General features: G+C 40.9%; 1 protein-coding gene across 1 annotated transcript in view; it reads left to right on the top strand.

Annotated features, from left to right (window-relative positions):
- Positions 1–1303: 1303 nt before the first annotated feature.
- Positions 1304–14834, top strand: part of pdia5 (protein disulfide isomerase family A, member 5) — a 74989-nt gene continuing 61458 nt past the window's right edge. Inside the window, exon 1 of the mRNA XM_080902214.1 lies at positions 1304–1404. Within this exon, the coding sequence (XP_080758340.1) occupies positions 1339–1404 (66 nt within the window). The 5' untranslated portion in view covers positions 1304–1338. The remainder of the gene's footprint in view (positions 1405–14834) is intronic.

The raw sequence follows: 14834 nt of genomic DNA, 5'->3' as shown, positions 1-14834 counted from the left end.
TTTACCGTCGGACGATACCACCGGGTTGGGGGAGAGCGGGGAGGAGTGGAGGATTGGGGGTGGTGAGGAGGGTGGGGGGGAGTAAGAGGCCGATTTGCAAGCGCAATCGGGAGGAACATACGCACGGACACCCCGGAGAGCAAAAAGAGTGTCACAACACTGCCTATGTCCAGTGCAGAAACAGTCGCACCGAGTTAAGAAAAGACCAAAGGGATTTTCTGGGAAAGGTTTGCCCTGCGTGCTGTTGTCTGGGATGCAACAGCAGCCTACCTGCCGTCGGGGTAACCGGGCAATAAAGGTCCACTGGGAATGTGAGTGTTCCCCTGCTTTGCAAGTAAACAGCAAAGCTTAAACAGGGAACACAAGTTATGGTTATACACTTTTCTGTTTTGTTACTACTCTAGTCTATTTACATTCCACAAGCCTAAAATTTACAGGAAATTCTTAACTATGTCTTAGGCCAATTACAATGGCAACAACCAATACATGCAAGTAAAACCAAACAAACAAAACTTTTCAATTTGTTTACTACTGAATTTCAAGATGGCAATAAGGTTAACATCAGAGCAAGTCAAAGTCCATTCTGAAAACACTGTCATTCTATGCTGTAGATGTGTTTTCTTTAGTGTCAAAAAAGACTTGATGGGCACATCCGAAAGAAACATTTGTTTATAGAGCATCACTGCTCTATTCTATTCTATTCTATTCTATTCTATTCTATTCTATTCTATTCTATTCTATTCTATTCTATTCTACTCTTCACTGACGTATATGGATTAAACTGGGTGTTTGATTGGCCCCCCTTTTTTTTTTTTATCGTAATACAGTGTTATCACTGTACGCAATTTTCTACAATTCTCCACATCTATTCTGTTCTATTATATTTTATTCTATTCACCTTGCGCCAAACGTTGCTTAAATCAGATGTTGTTGAGCACATTTCATCAAGCCAATTTTTCTTCAGGAGTGGAAGTCCAATTGATAAAGAGCTAATTAAGATCCTTTCAATCACAAGCCAATTTACTAATTAGCCCCTCGTGTAATTAATTGTCCTTCAGTATGTCTGCATTAGTCCGATAAAAACAAAACCACGTAGACTACAGTTCTTACACTCGGTGCTAACCTGTGTGTGTGTGTGTGTGTGTGTGTGTGTGTGTGTGTGTGTGTGTGTGTGTGTGTGTGTGTGTGTGTGTGTTGGGGGTAGCAGCTGCAATAGCTCCCCCGTGACTTTTGCTGCCTCCCCCGCTCAGGACTACATTTCCCAATAACCCTTGCGCCACGCTCAAGAATCCGTGGAAAAGCGAATGCGCCTGCGTATCCAGACGTGGCAACGGCATCATGGCCTCTTGGAATCGCTACGGGAGTCGGATGAGAGAGGCGAAAATGTTAACGTTGGTGTTGCTGGTGAGTCACACGAACCTCTTGTGTGTTTCATTTAAAGTGCGTCGCTGTGCCATCCCTCAATACAGAAGAGAAATTATTTTTTAAAAATAAATCTAAATCGCTCCTCCTCTCCGCGTCTTCTAGCCTGTCCGTGCAGGAGGTGCAGGAGGGAAGTTGACAGCCCTTGACTGAACTTGGTGCCCAGATTTAAGCAGCTAGTAATAATAATAAGGGGGCACTGCGGTGTGTGTGGCGCAGGTATTATCACTGGATTTATTTATGTAGCTGCCCGCACTCAGCGGCGTCTGGCCGGCGGTCGCATGTGCACACACGGGGTCCCTCCCATGTTTCTAAACCGTAAACCGTCCGGTAAAGTCCGGACAACCGGGGCTCCTCAGAGAGCTTACCTTTCTGTCACAGCTTATGCTGCACATGCCGCTTTTGTTGCATTCACCGGGCGTGTTAGACTTACACTCCACGGTCGCAGCTCAGCAGCCCATTCATTTTCACTCTTAAGTGGAACTGAAAGTTGCAAACTGAAGTGACTTGCACAGTGCGGGTCTGGCTGTTGACCACTGACTGGCAGTTGGGGAGCATGCAGCTCAAGTGCGCTTTGGAAGCAGGACAGTAGGCTGTGCAGTCTCCCTCCGTGTGGCGTGACGTGTCACAACTTGTTCACGTGCCCTAATTTAATTGTATCAAACAGCAAATATGTTGACTCTTGTGCACTATAATTTAGGATAAGAAAACCCGTGATTCTAACTTGGTCCTGCTCGGTAAAATGAGATAGGGGCGATCGTGGCTCAAGAGTTGGGAGTTCGCCTTGTAATCGGAAGGTTGGCGGTTCGAGCCCCAGCTTGGACAGTCTCGGTCGTTGTGTCCTTGGGCAAGACACTTCACCCGTTGCCTACTGGTGGTGGTCAGAGGGCCTGGTGGCGCCAGTGTCCGGCAGCCTCGCCTCTGTCAGTGCGCCCCAGGGTGGCTGTGGCTACAATGTAGCTTGCCATCACCAGTGTGTGAATGTGTGCGTGAATGGGTGGATGACTGGATATGTAAAGCGCTTTGGGGTCCTTAGGGACTAGAAAAGCGCTATATAAATACAGGCCAATGAGAGATCATGGGGAAAATCGCCTGTGAATTTGTCACAGAACTCAATACCTTCACAGAGCAGAGATGCCAAACTCATTTTACATTTTGGGCCACGTACAGCCCACTTTGATCTTAAGTGGGCCAGACCTGTGAAACTCCTCTGTCTGTCAGTGTGAAGAAGTTTAGCTACACATTTAATCCCCGAGATATTTTAACATAAGGAAAGGAAGAACTTTCAGCAGTATATCTCAGTTTTTCCTACATGATTAAAAAAAATGCTGTAGTAAGAACTAAGTCTGTAAAATTACAGAATAAGTGATCTTAGCTTAATGTGCAGACTGTCCTTCTATTATAAAACAGAGAATTTGTGTTGTGTTCATTGACAGATTGTCCTCTTCCTCCCACTGTCAGCCCATTGTAAAAGTCATAGGTTTCTATTGTTGACAGTGGAAGAACAGGACATTGCTGTCATTTAATTGTTTGTCTATTAATTATTCACTTTGGTGTAGCATGAATGGAGGAGCTCAGTAGAAAAAGCTGTAAAACATAGGAAGCTACAGTTAAAAGTCTAAAAATGTACCCCCTCCTTCACATTTTCCAAAGCTGTCCAGTGGGCCAGATTGGAATCTTTAGCGGACTGATTCTGGCCCCAGGACTTTATGTTTGACACCCCTAGCATAGCGTAAGTGAATCTTTGGTGTTTCCATGCGATTAATGATCTTAAATAAGCATTAACAGTAAGGACAGCCCTCCTATGTAGGTGTTCCTGGAGTCACACAGAGCTTTATGTCCGTGAAGTTTGCTGGGACACTCACGTGTGGAGCCCAAGGACTAATGAAGATTCTTCGCTCTGTAGACATAATTACATCCAAAACACACAACAGGGACACAGCTTCTAAAGTGTTAGACTAAACAAAAGTGTGTTAAGATGTCAGATGTGCTGCTGTAACTGCTTAAACATTTATAACTTCAGGAAAAATCTACACTGATCTGCTCCAGTTGATTTTCATCTTGCAGAGCGATGATAAATGGAGGACAATAGCTCCCCGGAACTCTGGGAAGATATCTTAAATTAAATATAAGCCTGCAAAGTGTACCATAATAAAGAAGGTAAGGTGTGCGAGCACCCTTTAAACAGGTAATCAGTTCATTGTCTCAGCTCTAAAAAGCGAGCTAGCTCTGTAATGTAGAGCGACATTCGTGCCACTTTAGACCACGGTTACTGATGCAGACCTTTTCCTGCTCTGCTTCCTGTTGTGAAGCAGCCTTTCGCACACAAGGGTGGTGATTGGGTGTGTGTGTGTGCGTGCGTGCAGTACGCTCTGTATATATGCATTTGACAGTGATACTTTGTGACACGTTGGCACCGTGCCACAGCTCTTGGGAGTAAATAGTGACTGTGCTGTTCAAGCGCTTACTCTCGGCTGTAATTTTACAGCATTTACATCCACAGCAGAAACATGGAGTCAATTTATTCAGCTGGTGTTAATTATTAAAACAGGACAAAAATCAAATTTCTTCAATTTCGACCTCTTCCAGCCCAATTTAAACTCCTTGAGTCTACTGGACCTCATCAGAAACGGCAGATTTCAGTATATTGGGCCTGATAAGTGCTTTATGACGGCAGGTGAATCCAGCAGCAGCTTTGAAGGCTCCATCATCTGCCAGTAGAAGTAGACCAAGCTAGATGCCGGGCATCAAAACTGATATGTGATATCATGAAAGGAAATGTGCAATTTATTGCTCAGGATGTTGGAGTTATTCCACAGTAGTTCCTGTGCTATGAGCCACTGGGATTTTCTCTTGGCTCTTGATAAAGCCTCTTTGGGTGTTAGGTAGCACTGTCGGGTGTTTGTAGGTGATTCTGTATGGGAGGTGATAAACCACTGCAGCAGTTAGAGGCCAGCTGTCTGGGTGGTAAAGGCCTGCCTGTCAAAACAATTTAATCCAAACACCCTTCTCTCTCACACACACACTCAGACACACACACCCCACCCACACCCACCCCATATACACAATTAACTATCTGGATTGCTTGCCCATGGCTGGTAACTTTAAAATTATGTCTCCTTGTCAATGACACACTACTTTTTTTCAGGCCAGAAAAATCAATGTGTGGCCCTACCTTCTTTCACTGACATTTCGTTTACACATTTACAGAAATAGCAGCGTTAGCAGTAGCCATGGGGATGGAGGGGACTTTATTGATGTGTTCCCCGAAACATATCTTTGTGGTATTTGCAGTGTTGAACATGTATTTTAGACATTAATTATATCCACACACTGTCATAACCACACTCTGCCATTAGCGATTGCTTGGTAAATTAATATATGTCGTAATACTTTACATGTTATTTCTGATTGCTGTTTATCTGAAGGAGATGGCCTCCTGGCAGTTTTTACTTGCAATAAAAAAATGTGTACTCTTAAACTTAATAAAACACTAAAAATTGTGTCTTTCGTGTGTTTTGAGCATGATAAATAATCGCTTGGTCCTGGGTGGAAAAAAGAAAAGACTAAATCTATCATGTGTAGAATCTTTAAGACATTTCTCATAGGTCCTAAAAAGAGTTGGACAATGATGAAGAGGAGTTTGGGAAGCTCCTTCCAGCTATAGCCTTTTTAGGTCGTCAGTATTTGTGGGAGGTTTTAATTGAACAGCCTTCCTGAGGACATGACACAATATCTGGGTTAGTTTGAAGTCAGCACTGTGGATTGACCATTTGAAAACCTTTTATTTTTTTCCCACCATTCTGTTGTTGATTGGATTTGGTTCATTCTCTTGTTGCGTCACCAAACCTCTCCTAAGCTTCAGGGCATGGAAAGGGGCTCTGACATACTTCTGTAACTTTATTGAAACGGTTTAGCTTACATTGTTCTCTAAATAACTGCATCTCACCCTCAGGTAGAAAAGCCTAATGCCTTCCTAATATGAGGATTATGCATTTTGCTGTAGGTTCAACATTTGCGTCATTGTCCCAGAAGTGTTGTAGAGCGTCCACTTGGCCTTTGCTACACTTGTGACATGGCATGTGTTTCTTATGTTTGGAAGTTGTCGACGTATCTGTTGGTGTTTTGCTGTTAGTCTGGTTCTTTTTTAACCTCTTTCTGTATTTCATGGTGTCCTCTTGGTGTGATCTTTGCTGGTGCCCCCTCAGAAAGAGACGGAGAGTAGCAAGAAATCTGGTTTCCCCTATTTGCTGTCAGTTTGTGTTAATGTGTAAATTGTTTCTTATTTCTTTGGTAAAATGTGTTTGCCTATAATTTTAAATCACATGAAGATTGGCTTAAATTTTAGGAGTAATCAGTATAGAAATCCTGGTCATTCTAAAGGTTCACATCTACATGACTGCATTTAGTCATCAGTTATTATTAATATCTATGTGTCCTCCACTTCTCACCTTCAGCTTGTTCTAGCAGATGGCTGCCCTCCTGAGCCTGGTTCTGCCGGAGGTTTCTTCCTGTTAAAAGGGAGTTTTTTCTTTCCACTGTCACCCAGTGCCTGCTCACAGGAGGTCATCTGATTGTTGGCGTTCTCTATGCATTATCATGGGGGCTTTAACTTACAATATAAGACAGCTGTTGTTGTGATTTGATGCTATACAAAATAAAATGAATTCATATTTGACTCTTTGTAAAAGATTTCTGCTAAAATGTTTGGTTAGTACCAGAAAAGCATCCATGCTTTATTTCACAGCACTGGCTCAGCAGTGTGTTAGTAGGCCAAACTTCTCTCGTGACGTCTGTCAGTGATAGCTGAAATGTGATAGTTGCAAAAGCAGTTAATTGATTGCTCCTCTGCTCATTTGAAAGCTAAGAGGCCTCTAAATCAGCACTCTGTGTAGCTTCCTTTACAATCAGCCAGTCCGCACACACCAACTACACCTGAATGGCTCATTAGTCATAGGAAACTCAAGGCAAGTGCTTGACAAACACTGGTGTGATTTGTGCTGATTCAGTAATGCCCCTAGAACTGGATGCCATTTATTAAGCAGATTTGTCAGAGCAGATGGAGGGTGTGGGCTTGCAGGCAGGGGCTAGGGCTCCTGCTGCTTGGTGTGCACCACATTTTTCTGCGGTGACGTGATGGGATATACCTTTTATGGCAGAGGAGGAAGGTAGTTGTATAACCTACTAATGGATTTCCTCTGCCTTCTGAGGCATATTCAGGGTTGTAATTGGTGATGATGAACGCATTTCAGGTAGATTACCTTCATGAGAATGAATGTTTCACATTTGTACGTGTTTAAGTGATTGCGCCCTTTTTGGTTTTGAGCTTGGATTTGATATGTTTTTTCTTTTTGTTTCACTTTTCTTCAGCTTGTCTTTTTTTGCTACAGTCCCAGCAGGAGAAACGCAGGTTGGAGATCATAGCACATTATTGCAACGGTTACTTTAAAGATGGGAAGCAGGTCTGCGATAACTGACAAATCTGTTGCCATGTAAATGCACAGAATTCCTGTTAACTACTTGCATCCAGAGTCCTCGTTTATTTGAAACGGGAATTAAAATAGTGACATAGTTGCAGCAGGAATGTGATTTAACTGCAAAATGACAATGGCGCTGGCCAGTCCCCTATTGAAAAGACTTTGTCATCAATATGAGTCAGTGTGCAATGTATTGTCTGTGTTGATAAATTAGTTGGCAATTGGGTGCAAACCATTGCCAATTAGGGCTGTGCGATATGACCAAAATCTTATATCGGGATATAAGAATTCTATCGTCCCGATAACGATATAAATCACAAAAATGTAACATTTTCTGTAAATTCTGTGAATCTCGGGCAGCTCGACTTGCGGGAAGTGTTTCCAGCTGCGCGTCATGTAGCTGGAGTCGAGTGTTTTAACCGATGCATGAAACGATACATTTTTAGACATAAGTTGTAACGGCCGCCGTTTTCTTTGTGAGTATTTATTACACGGCGTGCTGCGGGGAAAAGTCTGTTCTAACGTTTGAGTCTAAGGTCTATTTTTTAGCACCTGGCGGCTTTTTTACTTCTCATCCGTAAATAATCTGCTCTTTCACGTGATTCAGTTTATTTTGAAAAGTCTCAACAGGATCTTGAGCTTTATTATGAAAGGTTTATGTGGAACATAAACAAGCGGACACGCGATGGTGTTACCGTTGTTGTTGCTAACGACAACGCATAAAAACAGGCGCTTGTCCGTCCGTAGTGTGGTTATATTAAATGTAAGAGAAAGAGAGAACTTTAAGAAATGAATATAGCCACTACAATGACCATCAGAACGACGAAAAAATATTGCCGTAAACAGTTTATTTTGCGACACCACGAAACAAACGATAGCGTAAAATGAAACGATAGACGTTTTTATATCGTCATCCGATATATATCGTTATATCGAACAGCCCTATTGCCAGTCTTTCTGAGATTGCAGTCAGTCTGAGTTGGACTGTGATTAGAGATTTAGAGACCAATTTCCTCCCGCCAGGTGACCTGTGAAGTCACCTTGCAACTTGGTCACTGCAACAACTTTCAAGTGTATCAATGCAATCGCTGAGCAACTGTCAGATTTTCATAGGACAGCAACTGCCTTGTAGCTATTTAAACTCAAGTGCAACTGAGCCACTAGTGTTATAAGTCTGACGAAATTGTTGGCGGGTTGTTATCAGCTTCCAAAAGGTTGATTCTGTTCATCTTGACGCGGCGTTTTCAATGTGAGAAACGTTTTGTCACTAATCCAAGTGACTTCTTTAGTCTCAGCTCACTGCAGGTTTCCCCAACCGTATAAACAGTACATTTGCACAGTAAACTGAAACCAGCCCATTGAATAAACAATGGGCTGTCAGGTCAGTTCCTTGATCATTAATATGCAAATTGTCAAACGTTTCTCCCATTGAAAACGCTGCGTCCAGATGCATGATTGAACAAGCATCAAGACGTTATTATTAGGTGATATCAGCTTATCCCAAACATATTATTTTAGGTTCTGTGCACGTTCCGTATCAGATAAACAAAACGAAAACAGTTTGGCAGTAAATCCTTTGTGATATTTAGAGAGTTGTTTTTTAAAAGCTGCGGCTTTTAGTGCTGTCAGATTATATTGTGTCTCCAGATTGTGTTTGCCAAAATCAAATTGATAATAAAGGTAATTATTTCTCTTGAGTTGACTCACCAAGTGGAATTGGGGGCAATTTACCTCTGTAGAGTACAGAGGTAAAACAAAAGAAGCTTGTTTTTCTTTTCCTGCTCTGTGTTCCTCGTTCTCATTTAGCATTCCCAGTGGAGTCTGATACCTGTGAAAAATGAGTGCTGCTCCCCTTGTATCTAATCTCTATTCATCTGCTTTGTACCAATGAGGTTGTCCACCTGTAGAGGGTGGCGATAATGGGGAAATGCAATGTTGGGAAGGTGCGAACACAACACAATTATAATGGCTCTCACAGCGATGGTAGGTGAGCAGAGCTTTCGGAGCTGTTGTTGTGGTACACAGCTTGGTGGTTGCTAGCCACTGGTGGGATTTCTGTTTATTGGTTATACTGCTGATGGGTCACTCGAACAAAGATGTCCTTAGGTTGAGGTCTTTGAAAAACCGGCACTCTAATCTGTAACCGGATTTTAAGAACACTGGTGTATTTCAGCTTAATACACAACATTAAGATGGTATTTACTAATTCATTAATCAAGCAGTAAACTGGGGATATGACTGAGCGGTTAACTAGAATTGAAATGATACGACTTGGATTATATATTCATAAACTAATTCTTGGTTTGCCTTTTTTTTTTTTTTTTCTTGAAGAAAAATGTGGAATGAGCCTTATCCTTTCATCAGTGACAGTCTTGATGGTCTGTGAAGTATTAAATCCTACTTAATCAGACTCCATGATAACATTTTCTTTCTTGTTTGAACGTGATGAAACTGTAATGTCAGCGCTTTCTCATATTAATATTTTGAAGTAGGAAAAATCTATTAAATCAGCTATTTTTATCTTATCAGGTAACACCTACCACTGGACACATCCCTAAATTTCAGCATGTTCAGATAATGTATTAATGTAATGTTCATCAGATAGTCAGAAATGACAGGAAAATGCAACATAGTTATATGTACAACACAGTGCTGGTTGGTATGACTGTAAAAAGGTTCTATTGAATTTTGGTGCTCTCACAGTTTTGTCATTATTATTATTATTATTATTATTATTATTATAGATAATCAGGCTTTTCAACTGATTTAAAACAGACCATACTTTGATCAGGATTATATTTTTTCTCCTTATCTTTTAATGCCAGTATTAAAACACATCTTTTAAAGGTTGCCTGTTCTGTTGATGCATTGACTTTTAATTCTATGGTGTTTTCCAATTTTATGCATACTGTGATTTTGCTATTTAATTGTGTCCTTGAGTGTCTTGAAAGATGCCTATAAATAAAAGTTATTATTTTTATTATTATTATATTGAACATAAGTGTTTGTATTATGATAAAAAAACAAATTAAATAAAACCACACAATGAAAACAATTACAAAAATATGCTCTTAACCCTGTAAGGTCAAGTGGATCAAATTTGATACATATATTTAAAAAAAAAAAGATCTCTATGTAATCAGCCGCCACAAATGCTAATATAAGAAAAAAAGCACAATTTTGACAGTAAATCTCAGTTTTCTACATGATAAAGAAATATTGCTGTAGTAAATTAAAGAAATTGGTTTATCTATTAGTTTGGTGTAGTGTGATTGAGAATGGGGGAGGCAGAAAAAACAGAGTGATTCTGAACCCTGGGCATTATATTTGACACCCCTGATATAAAGTTACAGAGCTCAGGTTTTTGGTAATTAGTAGTCCATCAATGCATTGTATTACAGAGCTTCCTGCTGTAGTTAATTTGCTGTATTGTGGGTTTTTTTTTTTTTTTTTTGAGACTATATGCTAATCAGCAGCAGTCATAACTTAATATGAAGTGTTATATTTTGGATTGAACAGAATAAATATTATTATTATTATGTATTATTTTCAACTTTCTTTGTTGTGGTTTCAGTACTTCCTGTGATAACTCAGACTGAATGTAATCTTAATGACAAATTAATTTTAAGACTTTCACATCAGACTGAAGGTGATTGACCCTTTGCCTATCAGTAATGTCAACTGACAGCATAATGATTCAGTGTGCTAGCATAAGGATACATGTGTTTGCTTAGTAAATACGTTGCTCACTTAACGATTTCAATATGAAATTCCATCCATATGTCTTCTTCCGCTTATCCGGGGCTGGGTTGTGGGGGCAGCAGCCCAAGCAGAGAAGCCCAAACCTCCCTCTGTGTCCTGGGTCTGCCCCGGGCCTCCTCCCTGTGGGACATGCCGGGAACACCTTACCCAGGAGCCATCTTTGTTAGATGCCCAAACCAACTCAACTGGCTCCTTTTGATGTGACGGAGTAGCTTTCTACTCTGAGCTCCTCCCGGATGCCCGAACTTCTCAGACTATCTCTAAAGGAGAGGCCAGCCACCCTTCAGAGGAAGCCCATTTCCACCGCTTGTATCCGCGATCACGTTCCTTTGGTCACTACCCACAGCTCGTGACCATAGAAATTTATAGCTTCGCTTTAACACTCAGCTCTCTTCACTACAACAGACTGGCACAGCGTCCGCATCACTGCAGCCGCAGCATCGATCCGTCTGTCGATCTCCCGCTCCCATCTCCCGTCACTAGTGAACAAGAACTTGTCCCTGTCCTGGGCACTCCACCCTTTTTCCATGGCCTCAGATTTGGAGGTGCTGATTCTCATTCCCACCGCTTCACACTCGGCTGCGAACTGTTCCAAAGTGAGCTGGAGGCCATCACCTGATGGATCCAACAGAACCACATCATCCGCAAAAAGCAGAAATGGGATTCTGAGACCACCCAAGGGAAAGCCCTCTGCCACTTGGCTGCACCTAGAAATTCTGTCCATAAAAATTATGAACAGAATAAGTGACAAAGGGCAGCATTGGCAGAGCCCATCACCCACCAGGAATGAGTCCAACTTATAGCCAACTATGCAGACCAAGCACTTGCAACGGTTGTACTGTATAAGGATGAATGGCCCATAGCAATGGGCCAGACACCACATACTCCCAGAGCACCTGAATTCAAATAAAAAAAATAAATAAATAAAAACTCAGCTTTTTGTGACACATGCAGGAGTTTCTCTGTCCTGCATCTATTATGAAATTAGAACACATCAGGTTTAAGTTTGCATTAAAGCTTTCATGATACGGTGTATCGTAAAATGAATGTCAGGCCGTACAGGACAGGTACAGTATTCAGTGTAGGGTGTCATTCTGCTGATTACCTAAGATTAAATGCCAGGTGTCCGTGTCTCTTTACTCTGGACTAGGCTGTAAAACTTGTGAATAGAGTCGGTACGAGTTAATGAGTCAGTGAAACCTATTTCTGTCTGATGATAGCGATACTTCTGTTTTTGAGCATTGGTGAGTCTTTCTGTGAAGTGGGTCAAACAGATTTAGGCGCTTGAACAGACTCATCAATGACAGTGGGGACATGAGCACTTTTAAGAAGCATACATCTTCTTAGTTTTCATCATAAGCAATTATCAATAGGAGATAAACATTAGGTGCAATTGTAAAATATTAGTTTCAGATCAGTTTCTGCTGGGCGGTAGTGGCTTGCTGCTTGTGATCCATTTAAGTCAAGCTTTAATCATTAACCATTCGATTTTTATGGACCACAGTAGCCTGATTGCACAAGTGATTGAGTGTTCAGAAACCATAGACATATTCATGAAATTTACATTCCACTTAGCAATCGTCATGTGGGTCAGTTACTAGAAATTCAGGGGAAAAATAGATCATTATGCCCTCATGGTAATATATATACATTTGCATATGCAATTCACCAATCTTCTCAGACTGTAGCACAGTGCACCAATTCCCCCCCCCCCATAAATACATCATCTTGATTCAAAGACTGCTTTGAAACCATAGATGACTATTTATGAATATGCTAATTTCTTTCCTGGTACTGATACTGAATGCATCATGCTCCATTTTAACCTGTTCAAGATCTTTTTTGAATTAGAAGAGTTTAAGGATGAACATAATAAAGACTAATGTCTCCAAAAATGGAACATTTTCACATATTTTCAATAAATAACCAAATAAATTAATTACATTCTTTAAATCTGATGCAAATAATGAAAAATGTTCATTTTTAGAATGATTTACTGTACAAAGTATGTTGTGGGCTCGTTTAACTTCTGTCTCCATAAGACTAAAAGAACAAGAATTTGCTATGAATACATGGGGAGTTGAACTGAATGATTGCGATACCAAGGCAACTGTTTCAAGACTGCTATTATCTGATAGGAAATGGTGTCCTGTACTTATTATACTTATGTACTCTTACATTTATCATCAATAATTGCTATTTATTGCACAAGGCTACCAACTACAGAAAGAAAAGCACTGCCAGCATTCAGCGAATAAGCCAAAGGCTGTGAAAAGGAACCACATTCTCATTCCAACTATTCTTTTTCAGTTACTTTTAACCCACATCTCATCTGATTGCACTTGAAGTTTAACCTCTGCGTTCTTCTAATTTAGCCTTCTATACATGTGCCCGACTGTAATAAAACTAGCATAAATCATTGGTGGTGTGGTAAATGGCCTGTATTTGTATAGCGCTTTTACTAGTCCCTAAGGACCCCAAAGCGCTTTACACATCCAGTCATCCACCCATTCACACACTGGTGATGGCAAGCTACATTGTACCCACACCCGCACTGACAGAGGCGAGGCTGCCGGACACTGGCGCCACCGGGCCCTCTGACCACCACCAGTAGGCAACGGCGAACTCCCAACTCTTGAGCCACGATCGCCCGTATGGTAATGCTGCTTCTCAATAGGCCTGTCACTTTTGAAGGCTGTCTTGTTATTTCTATTATTGCACATCTACCACTTGAAGATGACACACACTTTGGATGGTGTAAGGCGCTTATAAAGAACAATAACAGACTTTGACAGTAGAAAAATCTGTTTCTCTCCTTGAGTTTTGCAAAAACACCAGTTACCAGCAGACCTTTACTGGAATCCAACCTTTCAGTTTAAAGTTCATCTCTTGACGAACTGTTTTACTTCATTAAACCAAGCTTTGTTGGCCTAATCACTTTGTTCCTTACAACAGCCAAATTAGGAAATTTTGTTCCAATTGCTGGAAACTCTCTGAAATATCAAACATAGCTGGAAGGTCTGAAAGTTGGCTCTGGAAAGTTTCTAACTTTTGCCAAAGATGGCAGCTTGCTTCATATTAGACAGAACTGTTGATTCATTAAATCCTATTTCCATCTTCAGTCAGATATTCCTAGTCAGTCACTAAAGATGACCATCTAACGTTGTTTTAACTCAACACCAGTGCATGTATATACATGGCTATGCAAATACTAGACTGATTAATGATTTACTGGCGTTTTAAGAGCCGAGAAGGACTAAACATAATAATATGAGGCTAGACAAGCAGAGGCCTATAGCAGATGGACTCCTATTTGACTCTAGACTACTTTAATATGCAGAGGTTTTTATGGTCATCTTAATGACATCCCCACTTGGGTTGTGTTTGTCCAAAGGATATTGCTCCAGAAGTCTTGTGGTTTCTTCAGATCCAAACTTAATGCAAATCTAACCTGTGCTGCCATGTTCCTTTTACAGCAAAGAGTGTTTCTCCTTTACAACTCTTGCAAAAAAGCCATACTTGCTCAGTCGTTTTCTAATTGTGCTGAACTTTAACATTTAGTATACTAACTGAGGCCTGTAACTTCTCTGAGTGTTTTGCAGTCTGAACTTGGGGTGAACTGGCTGGCATGTTCAGCTCCTGGGAAGACTGACTGGTCTTGAATGTTTTTCACGTGTGAATAATCTCAATCTGGACTTCAAATTGTTTGGAAAGGCCTTTTAACCCCCTCACAGCTTACTGAGCAGCAGCAATTGCTTCTGTAAGATCACTGCTGATGTCTTTACCTTAGTATTGTGCTAACACACATCTTACCAGACCACCCAACTCCCAAAACTTCTGCTTTTACAGTTGCGGTCGCTCTTGCTAATGATCAGTTAATTAAATGTATTTAATTAGCAGCATCTGTTTACTCCTTACCCAGTAAAGGAAACAGCCTGTGTGTGAAAGCCTTACTGCTAAGACTTTATATAAATGCAAAATAAATGGATTATAGTGCCAAAGTGGTTTGAAGTACTGTTTTGCTCTAACACAGGGTCACTTTGAGTCCTTTTTCAACTCAAATGTGAATTAGCAGGACGCTCTTTTCAGAGCCACTTTTCAAGCCGACAGCAATTTAAAAAGAAAAACAAAAGAACAAAAGAATGAGTGTGGTAATAATTTGATTATTACAAA

The sequence above is a fragment of the Rhamphochromis sp. 'chilingali' genome (assembly GCF_963969265.1).
Source record: "Rhamphochromis sp. 'chilingali' genome assembly, chromosome: 14".
NCBI classification, from domain to species: Eukaryota; Metazoa; Chordata; class Actinopteri; order Cichliformes; family Cichlidae; genus Rhamphochromis; species Rhamphochromis sp. 'chilingali'.
The sequence above is the reverse complement of the archived record's forward strand: the minus strand, read 5'-3'. Positions and strand labels throughout refer to the sequence as shown.